The sequence below is a fragment of the Mastigoproctus giganteus genome, chromosome 12 (assembly GCF_048544385.1).
Source record: "Mastigoproctus giganteus isolate SK-2022 chromosome 12, ASM4854438v1, whole genome shotgun sequence".
Lineage (NCBI taxonomy): Eukaryota > Metazoa > Arthropoda > Arachnida > Uropygi > Thelyphonidae > Mastigoproctus > Mastigoproctus giganteus.
The window spans coordinates 89701601-89719046 of NC_143586.1; the positions used below are offsets into that span (position 1 = coordinate 89701601).

A 17446-nucleotide genomic window follows, 5' to 3' on the forward strand; every position below is an offset into this window, starting at 1 on the left:
AGACCTTTGAGTTTAACTTCTGTTCTGAGGAAAGTAAAGAAGCACTGCAGGATCATCTAGACAAGACTTCGGTTATAGCTCAGACACAGCATGGGTTTGTTAAGAGGAAGTCTTGTTTGACCAATATGATTGGATACTATGATGTAGTCACAAAGGAACTGGATGCAAAGAATAATTTTGATATATACTTGGATCTTAGGAAGGCTTTTCTTACTTTTGCACATGGAAGACTGCTGCACAAATTGGAGCAGTGTGGCATTTTGAGGCAAATTGCTGCTATAGATAAAGGGATGGTTGAGTGTTAGAAGACAGAGAGGGGTAATCAATGGACACTGCTCTTCGTGGACTAATGCTATTAGTGGAGGCTCCCAGGGTTCAGTGTTGGGTCCATTGTTGTTTTCTATATTTATTAATGATATTGATGATTGTATATCAGGCTTAATGTCTAAGTTTGCAGACGATACGAAGGTTGGCAGGGTTGTTAATAATTATTATTATTATTATTAGCCATATGGTGCAAGGAAGCCTGAGGCTTATGCTGCACCGGCCAAAAAAACATTTGAGTAACTCTGAGAGAGAGAGAATCAGCAGTAGAAGGAAATCACCAAGAAAGAGAAGAATGATGATATCCAGCTCAGGACCCTGGGTGTGCCAAGCCCATACTCACCAGTGTGAGCCCCTACGATTTCTGAGCAGTGCAGACGGTCTGCAACAGTAGCCCATGGTGTCTTGTCAATGATATATAGGAATTTTTCTAGCAGGGATAAGGAGGTGATTATCCTCCTGTATAAGGCAGTGGTCAGGCCACACCTTGAGTACTATATACAGGTCTGGAGGCCTCATTTTAAGAAGAATGTAGAGCTGCTGGAACGAGTACAGAGAAGGGCAACAAAGTTAGTGAATGGAACAAAGAGTTGCTCTTACAAAGAAAGGATTAAGTTTTGCAAATTACAGTGTTTGGAGACTAGGCACCTGCTCAAACCCTTGAATGGTTTGGGAATGCTCAATACTGATGGGATTCTTCCTCTTGCTGAGAATAATTGCGTGAGAGGGCATAAATTCAAATTGGGGAAAGGTAGTTGTAGGATAGATGTGTAGAAGTTTGCCTTTACAACAAACTTTCATCTGTTGTTGTAGAAGTTGATAGCTTAAATAGATTCAAGGCAGAACTAGACAAACGTTTGGAGTGAGGGAATAGGTGAAATGAAGTTTTTTTTTTGGCTGATGCTGTATAAGCTTGCTTCTTGCATCATATGCCTTTACTAATGCTAATGCAACAGGATCTAGAAAAGTCAGGCAGATGGACTGAGAGGTGGCAACTGAATTTTAACATTTACAAATATTGAGTACTACATATGAGTAGCAGTAACCCGAGAGTAACGTATCAACTGTGTTGTACTACACTGAGGGTAGTGGAAAATGAAAAGGACTTGGGGATAATTGTTGTAGTCAGATATGAGTTTTCTGAGCAGTGCAGACAGTCTATAAAAGTAGCTCATGGTGTCTTGTCAATGATATACAGGAATTTTTTCTAGCAGGGATAAGGTGATTATCCCCTTGTATAAGACAATGGTCAGGCCACACCTTGAATACTGTATACAGGTCTGGAGGCCTCATTTTAGGAAGGATGTAGAGCTGATGGAATGAGTACAGAGAAGGGCAACAAGATTAGTGAATAGAACAAAGGGTTGCTCTTAAGTTTTGCAAATTAGTTTCTGGAGACTAGGCATCTGCGAGGTGATCTTATTGAGGTGTATAAGGCCTGGAATGGTTTGAGCATGCTCAATGCTGATGGGATTCTTCCTCTTGCCTAGATTAATCGCCTGAGGGGTATAAATTCAAATGAGGAAAGACAGTTGTAGAATAGATGTGCAGGAATTTGCCTTGAGCCAGCTGGTGGTTGATTGCTGGTACAGACTTCCATCTGTTGTTTTAGAAGTTGACAGCTTAAATAAATTCAACGCAGAACTTGACAAACATTTGGGATGAATGGGTGGGTGAAACAGGAGGGGGTGTTTTTTTTTTTTTTTTGGCTGATGCTGTATAAGCTTGCTTTCTTGCATCATATGCCCCTACTAATGCTAATTCTAAAGGGGGGCCGGATACTATCTGTTTCGTTTTCACTAGTGAATTGTTATTGTTATTGGAATTGTAGTGATGTCTAGCTAGTTACCTGATCATTATATAGCATTGTTCTTGTCTACTATTTTGATTTCTCTCAAGTTGGTAGACAGGAACATAATGCTTATAGATGTTGACACTACAAAGACGATATGAAATGCATAAACATTGGATAATGGACCACGAATAGAATTCTCTCTTTGTGGTCCATTGTCCAATGTTTGAGTTTTGCATAATTTAATAATATCTTTCTTGGTTATTTGCAAATTGTTATATTGCTGCCATTAGATGGGATTGCAATACATTCTTGGTTGATATTTCCTCAGCCATTTATTGACAAATGAGAAGAAATAATTTTGCCGGAAACTGTTTGCATATATTCTTTTTCTTACAGTTGATGAAAATTAGACAATGTTTTTAAATGTAAGCATTCTTGTGTATTATGTTGATTAAATCTCAGTGATTTTGAATTTCATTTAAAGATGTGAAATGTTTTTTGCTATCTTTTTAACTTTTAGTGTACAATTTATTTGTATCATGGAAGGCTACATAATGTGTAAAAGAATTCAGTTATGCATAAAATGAAATAACTGCAAAACTACTACAAATACTTGTTAAAAATATTCAACGCAAAAAGTTTTTTTTTATATATATATATATTTGTTGTTTTTTTTTTTCATTTATCAGCTATTGAAAAAAATGTATTTCATAATATTTTCTGTATTAAACATTATATTATTTTTTTTTAGTGAAATCTTTTGCTTCACTTTGACTGGAAAAAATGGAGGAAAAACTTATGGATATTGTAGTAGAATTTTGGTAAGGTGATGAAATTTTGTCTTAATCTATCAAATTTTGCGCTCTATTTGTAACAAATATAATTGATAGCAAATTATTAAACTTTATAAAATGTTTATGATATATTTCACACACTTCTATAATATTTCATAGGGTAATATTTCATGTTATGAAATATATGCTTTTGTAACAAAATTTTATGTATCTATTGTTATTTCTACTTTAGTTCAGAATTAGAATGAATGTTATCCCTACTGTAATGGATGTATTTATAATTTTCATTTCTAAGTTCTGTCAATTCATATTTTATAAATTCAGTTTTCTTCATGTTGGAAAATTTTTATTTATTTATTTTTTTTGTAATATTGAAGATAGTTTCATGTTTCCAGACATATTTCTTATTAGTCTTGCAATCCACATATGAATGCAGCAATCCTTCGCTATTCACTGATCTTTGGTTCCCAAGAATTGTTGTGAATATGGAAACTGCATATTACAAGGTTCCACAATGTAGCTTGCATCGCAGTCCTGGTAGGTTATACAGTAAATGATCCTGCTCTGCTTCAGGGATGGAATTGGTGTTTTCAGAGGGGGACTATGTGGATCAGAGTTTCCTTCTGGGTGTTTGAACGGTGCGGATGTTGTAGCTGCGAAGGATTCTGGTTATGCTGTGTGCTAAAGAAGGGTAAAATGGGATGCAGGCAACACCTGCGAAACCATAAGTGTCAGGTTGATGGGTGTCTGGTGCTGTGATGGCATGATGTCTGTAGTTCCCAGTGGTTGAGGGTCTGTTCAGGGTTAATTAATCATCTTAATTTCTAAATCAATTTTGTTTCGTTTCCTAGCACTGCCAGCACTTGCACTTTCCATTGATCCCTTTCCCTTCACCATTGTAATAAGTAAATAGCAATGAAGAGACTATTCTGAAATTTTATTTGTTTTTTATATGATTAAAGATTTCAGTGAAGAGGAACTCATTTCACTATAATACCATAACGTAAAAATCCACAGAATGGAAATTATCGATATTATCACAAATGCAATAAGATTGAGTTTACTACCCATTTATAATAGATTGCTCTAACAGAAAAGTCCAATAAACTGTAAAGTGCAAATTGTTTTTATTGTTTTATGGTAGTGCCCTCCAGAAACAAAACATAAAAATATGGTTTAGAAAAATATCATAAAGGCATTCAAAATTGATTCTTATAATGGAACATATGATAACGATGAAAGTGTGGTGCAATTTCCATTATAAAAATGGTCTTTTAGAGAGATAAATAGCTTAGTTATATAGCAAAAATTTCAACTTCCGAGGTATTGGAACGAATTACCAAAAAAAAAAAAAAAAAACCGTGTTATTTTCACGATACCTCCATTTATTCCTACGGGATGCAAAATATGTTTCCGTGATTTTTTTAAGTTTGCACCAACTGGCAAAAACTTGCATAAAGTCGGAATTATAGTGGCTGTATATAAATTATAGTGGCTGTATATAAAAAATAGATTAGTCAAAATCTAAATGCTATTATTATTATGCACCCCAATGTATATGCGTATTACAAATCCTTTGAACCACATGATTACTCTTGGAGCCACACATCTGCTAGGCTTGTCTAGTGAAAATTCACGCAGTTATGTTGCAGAGAGCATAGTGTATGTGTCGAATTCTTATTTAGCTTATTAATATTAATAACTGGACGGTACTTATACGTTAATTTAATACCCTTTGATTTAAAATGAATACTACGAAAAAGAGTAAAACATATCATTACTCTTATTACTCTTAATGTATCAATACTCTAAAAAAGTAAAACATACTCAAAAAAGGAAATTTAGAAAGGTGCTTCAACGAACTCCGTGGTAAATATCGATTGGATTTTCCACCTAATAGTGACCTTAGAAAAAATAAAATTAAAAGAACTTAAATCCAGATTATTCGCACAATAAAATTTCTTCGTGACACCTAATTTACAATCTAAAGCAGTAACTGTAGCATCATTTAAAGTGAGTCATATTCTTGCAAAAAAATGCAAACCATTTTCTGATGGTCAATTCATCAAAGATGCATTTTTAAAAATAACAGATTCTCTTTTTGAAAATTTTAAGAACAAAAATGAAATTAAAAGTGCTCTTCAAGATCTGCAATTATCTTGAAATACTATGATGCAATGCATTGAAAAAATGAGTAAAAATGTGAGCGAACAATTTCGTGCTCATATTTTCATCATATTTACTTCATAACTGGGTTGTCACTGTTACAACAGGGTACCTGCCCACCTGCCGATGATGAAGCCAACTAGCTTCGAAATGGTGCTGTCTGGGTGGTGCCTATCTGAGAATAAGTAACAGTAGTCTTCTCTACCAGAGAAGTGTTACTTATTCGAAGTAGTGCAATACCTAGGCAACTCGTTGTGAAGGTATTCACAATATGAGATAGGTGCCTCCGTATCCGGGTGGGCAGGAGCAGCAGTGCATAGCACATGCTTCTTGATTAGACCGGGGTTCGAGCCCGTGACTACCAAATACGGAAGATGAGGAAAGGTCAAGGAATGACCACCACTTATCCCTGGAGCAATATGGCCTTAGTTGCTAATGCTCCTAAAAACCAAATAACAAACAACAATATGAGATGTGAATAAATGATACATTCATAACTACCTGGGTAGTAGAAATGATGGAAGTGCCATACCCATACATAAACAACCTCTTTCATATTTACATATTTTATTTACAACTGGATGAATCTACAGAAGTCAGTGATACAGCTCAATTGCTCATTTTTATTTGTATGGTTTTCTGAATTCTGCCATTAGAGAAGAGCTGCTGGGCATGGTTTCATTAAAAGAAAGAACTAGAGGTCTTGATATATTTAACACATTCAAATTTTATTGAAAAAATTAAATTACTACTATTTACACTCGTATTAATAACAACAAATGGAGCTAAAGCAATGACAGGGCATCTTAATGGACTCATCACATTCTGCCAAAAGGATGATGAATTCCCAGATTTTTTTGGTTACCACTGTATCATCCACCAACAAGTGTTAGCCTGCAAAAGATTAAATACTAAAAGTGTTATGGTTATAGCTTTCAAAATCGTGAATTCCATCAGAGGGCAATGTCTTGAAAGGAGACTTTTCAAAATGCAACGCGATGAAAATGAACCAGATCTGATATTACACACAGATGTTAGGTGGGTGAGTTGGAATAAGTTTCTACAGAGATTTTGAAATTTGCTGAAAGAAATTAAAATATTTGTTGATCAAAGGAGAGATGATTATCAACAGCTATAAGATATGGAGCGGTTGTATGAGCTGCCTTTTTTGGCAGATTTTACTAATAAATTAAGTGATCTGAATTTGGAATTACAAGGAAAAAATAAAAATGTGGGTGACATGATTAGTAGTATTTCTGCATATAGATATCAATTTTTTTTAAAAATTGACATCAATTTTTTAAAAAATAGATATCAAATGATCTTGCAAATATGCAAGATCATTTGCAAATCCCGTTTTTGTATTTAATAGTGAGAAATATGTTTCTGAAATTGAGAAATTTGTGGATGATTTTGAAACCAGATCAGTGATTTTAAAACAGTTGAAGACATTGTTAAATTTTTTTTCTTATCCATTTAATGTCAACTTAGATACGAAAAAAATTGCAGAAAAAATCACTGAGATTTTTCACATGGAGAAAATATTATTACTTGAAAATGAAATTATTATATTGCAAATGATATCTTCCTAAAAGTCAGGTCATCAGAAAAAGACTTGGAAGTATGTTTGCCGAGAAAAGCACCCAAATGTAAAAAATTGCAGTGAAGTTTTAAATTCCTGTTTTGGTTCCACTTATCTATATGAATTGGCCTTTTCCTATTTGAAACAAAGACAAAGAATTGCTCTACTCTTACGGATTTGCATACAGAAGATTCTTTACTGTTGGCCTTATCAGAGTATATCCCTGATTTTGAAAGCTTGGCAGATGACATATATTTAAAAATTTAAATATATGTTAATTAGATCTTATGTATAGCTTAGCTTAATTTTCAGCACTCACCTCATAGTAATCTGCTTAGCTGGTGGAAAGTTTTATCACATACATAGTGGTTATAGGATTCTAATAACTTACAGGGATTATGGGTTTATAAACTAAGTTATGGGCTATAAAAATTTTGCTAAGAAAGGAAAGTGCACCTTCCATACTATGGTTGCTTAATTAAAATAAATTAAATGAAGAAAGATGAAAGCTAATAGCCGCGCACGAGCGACTTTCGAAATCGTCTTCAGTTAGCTATAGTGGGGGGGAAGAGAGAGCGCGCGGGTGTGTTATATACGGGTAAGGTTCCCGAAATGCATTTCAGTGTACGTGGAAACTTAATATGTGCTAAGTTCCAAATGGGGGAGAAGTTGGCGGGAATCTTTTTGTTTAATACGTTGAGTGATGTATGGTGCTTAAACCACTCAATGACGAGGGCTTCGTTTTGAAGGATTTTACAGCTGGAATTTAATTTGACTACTGTGATGGCTGAATCGATGAGTGGGTTATGATTATAAAATTGGACATGTTGTGTTAGTTCTGTACTTGCTAAATTAGATTTGAAGCTATTAAAGTGGTAGTATGCACGCGTGTTGGAAATTTTTGATGTCCCGAATTTTGCTGTTGTACTGCCTATGTAACATGCTTGGCAATCTGATTGGCATCTGATCAAATTTATAATGTTATTATGATCTTGTGTCCCATATTCGTGTGTTATCTTGTATGAATTGAATTTGGAACTTAATTTGTTATAAGATGTGAATATTAATTTGATATTCTGTATTCTTAAAAATTTGTTGAAGTCTTCTAGCATATTGTTGATGATATGGGAGTGCGATAAGGGGTTTATGTATCTTATTCTTATTCACGTGGTTATTAGTGTTGTTATGAACTTTGGTGATGGTTTCTTTTATTAGTTGTAATGGTTATTTTCTGTCGAGTTTTTTGGTGAGGTATTGCAATTCTACAGATGGGTCTGTTTGTGTGTGACTATATTTTACAGCATTGTATATCTGGTTGTATAGAACTGCTTTTTTGATGTATAGAGGGTGGTGTGAGTGGTAATTTAAGAATTTACCTGTATGTGTGTTCTTTCTGTATATTTTGGTGCCTAAAGATGTACTTATTTTGTATATAGTGAGGTTTAGAGAATTAATTTTATTATCGGTTTCCACTTCGAGGGTAAATTTGAGTCTTTCATGTGTTGTATTAAACATGTTCAGTAAAGTATCAATGGGTTCTGTTGCCTATTAAGAGGACGTCATCTGCATATCTCATGTATAGTTTAATTCCTGGGGGAAAGGGTTGGAGTATTTTTTCTTCAATAGAAGCGAGGTAGATTTCGGATAAAGGAGCAGAGATACCGAGGCCCATGGGAATATGGGACACAAGATCATAACGACATATATTTGATCAGATTGCCAAGCATGTTACATAGGCAGTACAACAGCAAAATTCGGGACATCAAAAATTTCCAACACGCGTGCATACTACCACTTTAATAGCTTCAAATCTAATTTAGCAAGTACAGAACTAACACAACATGTCCAATTTTATAATCATAACCCACTCATCGATTCAGCCATCACAGTAGTCAAATTAAATTCCAGCTATAAAATCCTTCAAAACGAAGCCCTTGTCATTGAGTGGTTTAAGCGCCATACATCACTCAACGTATTAAACAAAAAGATGTATGTGGTAAAATTTTCCACCAGCTAAGCGGATTACTATGAGGTGAGTGCTGAAAATTAAGCTAAGCTATTTGTTATTTGGTTTTTTTTTTTGAGGAGCATTAGCAACTAAGGCCATATTGCTCCATAAATATGCAGTGGTCATTCCCTTGACCTTTCCGCATCCTCCATATTTGGTGGTGACAGGCTCGAACCCCGGTCTAATCAAGAAGCGTGTGCTACGCACTGCTGCTCCTTCCCACCTGGCTACGGAAGCTAAGCTATACATAAGATCTAGTTATTACAATACAGCACATAAGGACTCCTTAAAAATCAAGATTCAATATATGTTAATTGAAAATAAGAATTCTGAATTGTATTTAATTTTTTAATATGTGTTGATTAACTTTTTTAACCATGTGCAATGAAATTCTTGAGATGGTAGATCGCAGCACATTTTGAAGAAAAAAAGTAGATTGCATAACAAATTAAGTTGGCCACCCCTAGTATAAGGCAATGGTCAGGCCATGCCTTGTGTACTGCATACAGGTCTGGCGGCCTCATTTTACGAAGGATGTAGAGTTGCTTGAGCGAGTTTACAGAAGAGCAACAAGATTGGTAAAGGGAACAAAGGGGTCCTCTTACCTAGAAAGGCTTAATTCTGTAAATTGCAGTGTCTGGAGACTAGGCACCTGCAAGGTGATCTGGTTGAGGTGTATAAGGCCTTGAATGGGTTGAGCAGGCGCAATTCTGATGGGATTCTTCCTCTTGCTCAGATTACGAACCCGAGGGGACATAAATTCAAATTAAGGAAAGACAGTTGTAGAATAGATGTATGGAAATTTGCCTTTAGCCAGCAGGTAGTCGATTGCTGGAACAAACTTCCATCTGTCATTGTGGAAGTTGATAGCTTAAATAAATTCAAGGATGAACTCAACAAACATTTAGAGGGAATGGATGTGTGAAATGGTTTTTTTTTTTTTTTTTTTTTTGGCTGATGCTACATAATCTTGCTCTCTTGCATCCTATGCCTCTACTGCTATTACTACATCTCAAATGTGAATAAAAATTACACACTTGACACTACATTTATATTGCAGTTTTTAATGTTTATCAAGTACCAAAAAGTAGAATAGAAGTATAACTTTTTCTACAAACAGGCCCATTAACTGTACTAAATCACAGTGAACTAGCATAATATGTAATACATAATATAAAATCAGTTTTGAAATTTCAGAGAGGTTAGATTTTGTATTCTTCTTGATTGTTTGTACATCATGAAACTGGCATTCCTTTTGTTATTTATTTCGGTCTAGGAAACAAAATAAAATAACACGGAGTGATATCTGGTGATTGAGGGTTTCTTTACTTGAGTGATTCAATGTTTGGCCAGAAAATTTTTAAGTCGCATGAATGTGATGCCACATTATTTACAGTGAAGTAGCAGTGTTTGGAGTTCCACTTTTCAACTCTTCTTTAACTGCATCATGAAGGTTACTATAACTCAATGTTAATTCAGAAGGTTACTATAACTCAATGTTAATTCAGAAGGTTACTATAACTCCATGTTAATTGTTTGTCCCTCTGAAGTGTATTCATTGGACAACACCTTTGCAGTCAAAAAATGCTAGTAACATGGCCTTTCATTTGAGGACCATTCAGATTATGAATCCCTTTCAACAGACTCCCCACCCTCTTTGAAACAGTGGTGCCAGTTGAAAATTTCTGCTTTATAATCTGTATACTTTTTGAACAGACCTGATATATCACCTTGTTCTGCACATACACCTTGTTTTATGATTTTTTGAATAGTCCATTATATTGTTATGCATCAGTGTGTTAGTTGTCTGATGGCACCAGGGGTTTCCCCCATCTCCGCATTATATTCTTTGTGATTGACACAGAACTCTGTGGAGGCCAGAGATTTAAAAAGTGTGTGAGGGAGTGTTCTGTTGTGTAGCGTTATGTTCTGTTGTTTCTCTGACCATTTAGTCGTTGGGCCCCTATTGGGACCCACCGTTGCCCACACTTTGCCATGAGGAGGCAGGTCAGGCACCCAGTAGATTATTTAAGTACTCTGGCAGGCTCCACCACCTAATTTCCAAGGATTTCCAGTGGCAAGCTTAAAAAAAAAAGGGGGGGGGAGGTGTACACTAGAATTTTGCCAAAAGAGATTTACAAGAAAACGGTAGAATTTAGACGTTGATTAGAATTTGGCAGCATTGTTAAGGGGTGTGCTCAGTCAGTTTAATGAGAGAAGGGGGGGGAGACTGAATACTGGGGGAAACAGATAGAAGAATAGGGACGATAGAGTAGGCATCCCCAAAGAGGTCAGTGGAGACGATCCCCACCAGGCAAAGTATGGGGGTAGGCAGAGAGGAGACAGAGACCTGTCTCCTCCCTCCCCTGCCCTGGGATGGGGTTTTAAAGAGAACCAGTTCAGAGTACCCAGTTCAGATCGCCAGTGGCGTGTTGGCAGCAAAGCCACAGAATGTCTTTGTCGGTGTCATGTCCAAGTAGTGTCAAATCCGGTAGGAAGGTCAAGCTGCCCATCCTGCTCTGGGAGTGGTTAACCCACCAGGCGAAGGGGTTGGGGAGAGACACATTTACTTCATTCATAATCTGCATTCTTATTCTACTTGTGTTCTATTTTTATGCTTTATTTATTTATTTTTTTTATTTATTATACTTTTTTTTCTTTTTCTTTTTCTTTTTTCTTTTCTTTCAAGTTTAATATATATATATATATATATTTTTTTTTTTTTTTTTTCAACTCACACTCATTCATCTTTTTCTCATTGTCATGCATCAGTGTGATTTTGTTGTGTCAGCTAGTTAATGACTCCATCTCATAACTGATTTACTGTAACCGATTATAATAAATATATGCTTGAAAGCGAATTTAATAAAGTTATATAGTCTTATAGTACCAGTAGAAGCATGAAGTTTACAATAATACTTGCTGATTTTGTAATACAATGGTTGTTTGAAAAGTTTGTTGCCTGAGTATGAAAGATAGTAGTACAGTGTTAAAAATTTCTCTACTTAATATATAACACTTTAAATAACCCAAAGTCTCATACAGTTTCAGTAATGTGTTTTTAACTATATGTCCTGAAGTCAAGAAAGTTATGTGAATGAGGAAAGATAAGACAAAATCAGTCACTGTACAATCATCCATGTTGTCATGAATTCCAAAGACAATTCATGACAACATGGTTACAACATTGGGGGAGGATGTCCCCCCTTCCTATTTCATGGTTAAGAAGTGAGCAGCAGAATTTAAATGAGGGAGGGAGAGCCTGGAAGATGACCCACTGTTTTGAAGGTCTGCAATGTCCATCATTCCAGAAGTAGTTAGCAGTGTGAATGATCTGGTGATGAGTGTTGACAAGTAACAGTTTGGTACATTTATAGTGGCCTGGAAATCTTATCTGAACTTATGTACCACATAATAATAGACGTTCTCACTATAAAAGTGTCAGCATGATGGGTTCCAAAGTTGTTGATAGCAGATCAAAAATACACAAGAGTTGTCAAGTCGGATGAATATTTGTATTGTTTTCAAGTGGATCCAGCAAATTTCCTCGAAAGGTTTGTGACCACGGATAAGATGGTGGGTCCATCACTTTCAGCCAGAGACAAAGGAGCAGTTCAAACAGTGGAAACACAGCTCTTCTTCTTTTCCAAAGAAAGCCAAGTCGATCCTTTCAGCTGGCAAGGTGGTGGCATTAGTTTTTTGGGATGTTAAAAGACTGTTGCTAGTGGATTACCTTCAGAAAGGCCAGATTGTCACAGCGGCATATTACACAGATTTTGTGAGGCATTTTCATGAAATCATCAAAGACAAATGCCAAGGGAAACTCAGCAAAGGAGTCTTGCTCCACCAGGAGCAAGACTCTTTTGCTGAGTTTTTGCACCTGTTCACAAGTCTGTCAGTGCCATGGCTGCACTACACGAGTGCAGCTTTGAAATCTGAACCATCCCCCATATTCTTCAGATCCAGCACCATCGGATTTTCACCTATTTCCTGATTTAAAATATACCTGGCTGGCATCCATTTTCCACTGAAGATGACATCATTGATGCAGTGGGTGCATTCCTGGATGCCCGAGAGAAAACTTTCTTACAGTTGGAATTAACACATTGCGGCATCAGTGGAAAAAGTGTATTGACGTCAAAGGACTATGTTGAAAAGTAACATGTTACCAGACTCATTAAATAAACCCTTCATACTCAGGCCATGAACTTTTCAAATGCCCCTCTTATGTAGGTCTATAATAATGAAGGTCTATAATAATACACTTTAATGTGAAAGTTAGCAACCTTTACCACCTTACAAACTACCCTAAAAATAAACAAGATTGAAGATCACAAATTTTTACAAGTTTACCTCTATTTTAAATGAAATACATTGGTTGTGGAATTATTATAATTTTTTGAAATAAAATAAATTTATGCACTTTAATATAGCTTTTTTATTAAAAAAAATCAGATAAGTAGGTAAATAGCTAAGTCAAAAGCCAAAAGCTAAACCAGACAAGTAATTAATAAATATTAATTCCTGGTATTGGTGTTCTCCTAAAATTATATATTTATTTCTGTGCATTATGATTGCCCATTTGCCAGCCCCTGCTTTAATGAGGGTTTTAAGAATGGTTAACTGGTCAGAATGAGCATTCAATAAATGTTCAAAAGAAAGAATTGTAAAATGCTTTCCGAAGTGTCATGAAAAATTAGTTGCTGCCAGGAAGTTATTGTTTAATCATGATGGTAAATGTTGTGTAGTTTCTTATTTTTTCTAAATGTATATGATGCAGTTTAAAAGGTTTTTGACTATTATTAACTAAAACTAAAATTATTATCGTATTTTATAAGAAATATCTGTTTTATTCTGAAATTATATTTAATTTTAGGGATGGCCACAAAAACCTGACACTTCTTTTATTAAGCTACCAGCTGCTGTTTGTGTCTTAAGTTATATCCATGCTCCTTCCTTCTTTAAAAAGGTAATGCTTTTCTTTTTAGTCCTAAACGAAATTCAATTATATTAAATATGAAGGAACACAATACACTGAACAGCCACTATTAGGTACACCTGCCTGATAGCTAGTAGGTCCTTCTTAATCTTTGGAAAAGCCCGAATTTGTAATGAACTTAATGAGGTGTTGAAAATGAGCTACAGGGATGCTGATCCATGTTGAATAATTGCTTCCCACATTGTTACAAATTGGGTGATTGCAAATATCCTCTGAAGAGGATAGCTGTTCACCTCGTCCCACACGTGCTCAGTTGGAATTGTGATATGGTGATGGGGAAGGCCACTGAAATACAATTCTGGCTTTGTGACAATGCATTATCTTGTTGGAAGAACACATTCACAGATGGATACACTGCAGTCTTGAAGGGATAGAGGGATATGCTGGTTAGAAACAGTTTCCAGTTAACCCGTGCATTCTGATGTTACTCTTCTAGTAACAGGGGCTCAATGTGCTCTCAGAAATACTTCCCACCATTATAAATCAAACAAGTAATTGCATTGTTAAGTTCATAAAATTTATTAACCGTACTTCTAGCATTAGACACCTGGCAGGATTAGTCTCTGAGCTCGTGTTGTTTTTGGCATATCTTGGTCCTCCCATCAGTGTGAAACAGCAGAAACTGAGATTTTTTTCAGACCAGGCAACATCCTTCCAGTCCTCCTCTATCCAATATTGCTATTTCTGAGACCCCATGTTTAGTCTCTAGAGCTGAGTTCCGGTCAACCCTTCGCTATCTCTTCCATCATGCAGTATGATCGATGACTTTTGAGGTTATGATGAACGTCGTGGCGAGATCCAATATTCCTTACATTTTGAGGGTACAGCTCTAAAACGGTGTTCGCAGGCCGGCTGCTAGTTAGTACACCGGACCGAACCTATTGGTAACTCTCTAGGAGGCTTCTGGATCAGCTAGTGTATAATCTTGCTACCTCTACTCTGCCAGATAGTGACTGGAGGGAGTCCGAGTAGTGTGTATGCAGGTAGCATTGTCGAGGCCACGTTATGTCAAGGATCTGGGTATATTCTTAACACGTGCACGCCATATCAAAAATTTCATTACTTTATACAGCATGTCCCACTCACTTTTTCTTACTATTGATTACACCATGAATTGTCAAACTAATAGAGCAAGCTTATCTGCGAAAAGATCTAAACCTCCCAAGCACTTCCTAATTCATTTCACAAATATACGTGGTCTCAATTCTAATCTCAACGATGTCCATTTCTACTTGCAGTCTGCCAAACCCCATGTACTTTTTCTGACAGAATCTCAGTTATTGGTTGATTCAACTACTGCTCATCTCAGATGCCCAAATTATTCGCTGTATGATTCCTTTCGCCTCAAATGTGGTACTTGTGCATATGTCCGTTCTGATATTCCCTGTCAGAGACTTGGCAATTTGGAATCTCCTCTCTTTGATCTTCTCTGGCTTAAAATCTCTCTGCCTCATTGTGTAAAATTCATCTGTTGTCTCTACCGTTCTCCCAACTCCACTAATCACTTGGAGCTCTTTGACTTCCTCTCTTTGCAACTTGACTTTCTCCAGTCCATCTTTCCTAACAGTGAGGTAATTTTCCCTGGTGATTTTAATGTTCACAACTCCAGCTGGCTTCCGTTTTCTAATCACACCGACCCAGCAGGTCGAGATGCTGAGGCTTTTGCAATTACTAATGACCTAGCACAGATTGTTCATTTACCTACAAGAATACCGGACAATCCTAATCATACAGCCAATACGCTTGATCTTTTTCTCACAAACAACCCTTCTAAATACAAGGTCGAAGTGAGAGGTCCTTTAGGCACTTCAGATCACAACTTGGTGATTGTCTCTTCTCCAATGGAACCTTTATCTCTTGGCTATTCCCAACCTCGTGTTGTTTGGCATTACAAGAATGCAAAATGGGATGACCTGCGAGACTTCTTTTCTTCTTTTCCTTGGTTGGATTACTGTTTCAAAATTTCTGATGTCAACATTTGCTCAGATCGTGTCAGTGAAATTATTCTTGCAGGAATGGAATCCTTTATCCCACACTCCACTTTAAAATCTCGTCCTTTATCTAAACCTTGGTTTTCCAATAAATGTGCTAAGGCTGTTCAAGAGAAGAATGTTGCATATCGTAATTGGCTTGTTTCTAATTCTTCAGTTTCATTTTCTGCCTACACCACAGCTCGCAACAATTGTAAACCAGTTATTAATCAGTCCAAACTAGAGTTTGAACAGGCTAAGAGCAGAAAACTTGCTTCTTGCCCTAATGGTAGCCGAGCATTCTGGTCTCTTGCCAAAGCTATTGGCCGCAACTTTTCCCCCATCTCTGCTCCCACCTCTGTCCAAACCAGATGGTTCTGTTGTCACTTCAGCCAAGGATAAAGCTGACCTGCTAGCATCCCATTTTTCTTCCAGCTCATGTATTAATGATCTTGGTAAAACACCTCCCACCATTCCCAACACACTCCATTCAATGCCTCCTTTGGTCTTCAGTCAAAAGGATATCAGAAGGATTTTGATGAATCTTGATGCTAAGAAAGCTCCAGGTCCTGATGGTATTTCTCCACTTGTTCTCAAAACCTGTGCTCCTGAATTTACTCCTATTCTTTGCCGCCTTTTTTCACTTTCTTATTCCAAAGGTGTTTTTCCTTCTGCTTGGAAATTTGCTCATATCCAGCCAGTTCCTAAAAAGGGTGACAAATCCCTCCCATCCAATTATCATCCCATTGCAGTTACTTCTACTCTTTCTAAAGTAATAGAGAAATCAATTAACCGCCAACTCTTAAACTACCTAGAAACCTTCCGTCTGATCACGATCGCCAGTATGGATTCCGTCAGTGTCGATCCACTGGTGATATTCTGGCTTACGTTACCCATTTATGGACTAATTCAATGGAAAGGTTCGGTGAAACACAAGTAGTTGCTCTTGACATCTCAAAGGCTTTTGATCGTATTTGGCATAAAGGTCTTCTAAACAAGCTTCCATCTTATGGTTTGCCAACTGTTTTTAGTAATTGGTTATCTAGTTTTCTCTCTGATCGCTCACTGAGGGTGATGGTAGATGGCTCTCTGTCTTCTAACTTCTCCACTAATGCTGGTGTCCCCCAAGGTTCAGTTCTTTCCCCCACTCTTTTCCTCTTGTATATTAATGACCTTCTTCCATTGACTGGAAATCCTATCCATAGTTTTGCCGATGATAGCACATTGCATTCCACTTTCCATTTTGAGAAACCTTGTCCCGCCCAATCAGCTTCAATTTCTCGAAAATCTGCTACCAATTCCTTAAATGCCGATCTTCAGGTAATTCTCCAGTGGGGCAAAGACAACTTAGTTGATTTCAACCCTTCTAAAACTCAGTCTTGTCTTATATCTCGCAAAAAGGATTCTTCTGCTCCTATGCTTATCTTTAGTGACACTCCGATTTCTAGGCAAAATGATATATCTCTTTTGGGGATTACCCTGACTTCTAATCTCTCTTGGCACAAGCACATTACAAATATTGCTTCCTCTGCATCTAAAAAACTTGGTTTTCTCTTTCGCTCTCGGCGTTACTTTTCTTCCAAATAGCTGCTCACTCTATATAAATCGCAAATCGCCCTGCCATGGAATATTGTTCCCACATCTGGGGTGGTGCCCCCAAAACCTCTCTCAGGCTTCTTGATTCCATTCAGAAGAGGGCAGTTAGGTTAATTAATGATTCATCTCTAACAGAGTCTCTCCACTCGCTTTCTCATAGACATACTGTTTCTGCTGCATGCCTCTTCTACAGATACTTCCATGGGCACTGT

General features: G+C 36.7%; 1 protein-coding gene across 1 annotated transcript in view; it reads left to right on the forward strand.

Moving 5' to 3' along the window:
• The window catches only part of LOC150077259 (uncharacterized), a 196479-nt gene that overhangs the window by 99677 nt on the left and 79356 nt on the right, over positions 1-17446 (forward strand). Inside the window, exons 8-9 of the mRNA XM_090385833.1 lie at positions 2871-2940; positions 13546-13638. Of these exons, the coding sequence (XP_090241959.1) occupies positions 2871-2940; positions 13546-13638 (163 nt within the window). The remainder of the gene's footprint in view (positions 1-2870; positions 2941-13545; positions 13639-17446) is intronic.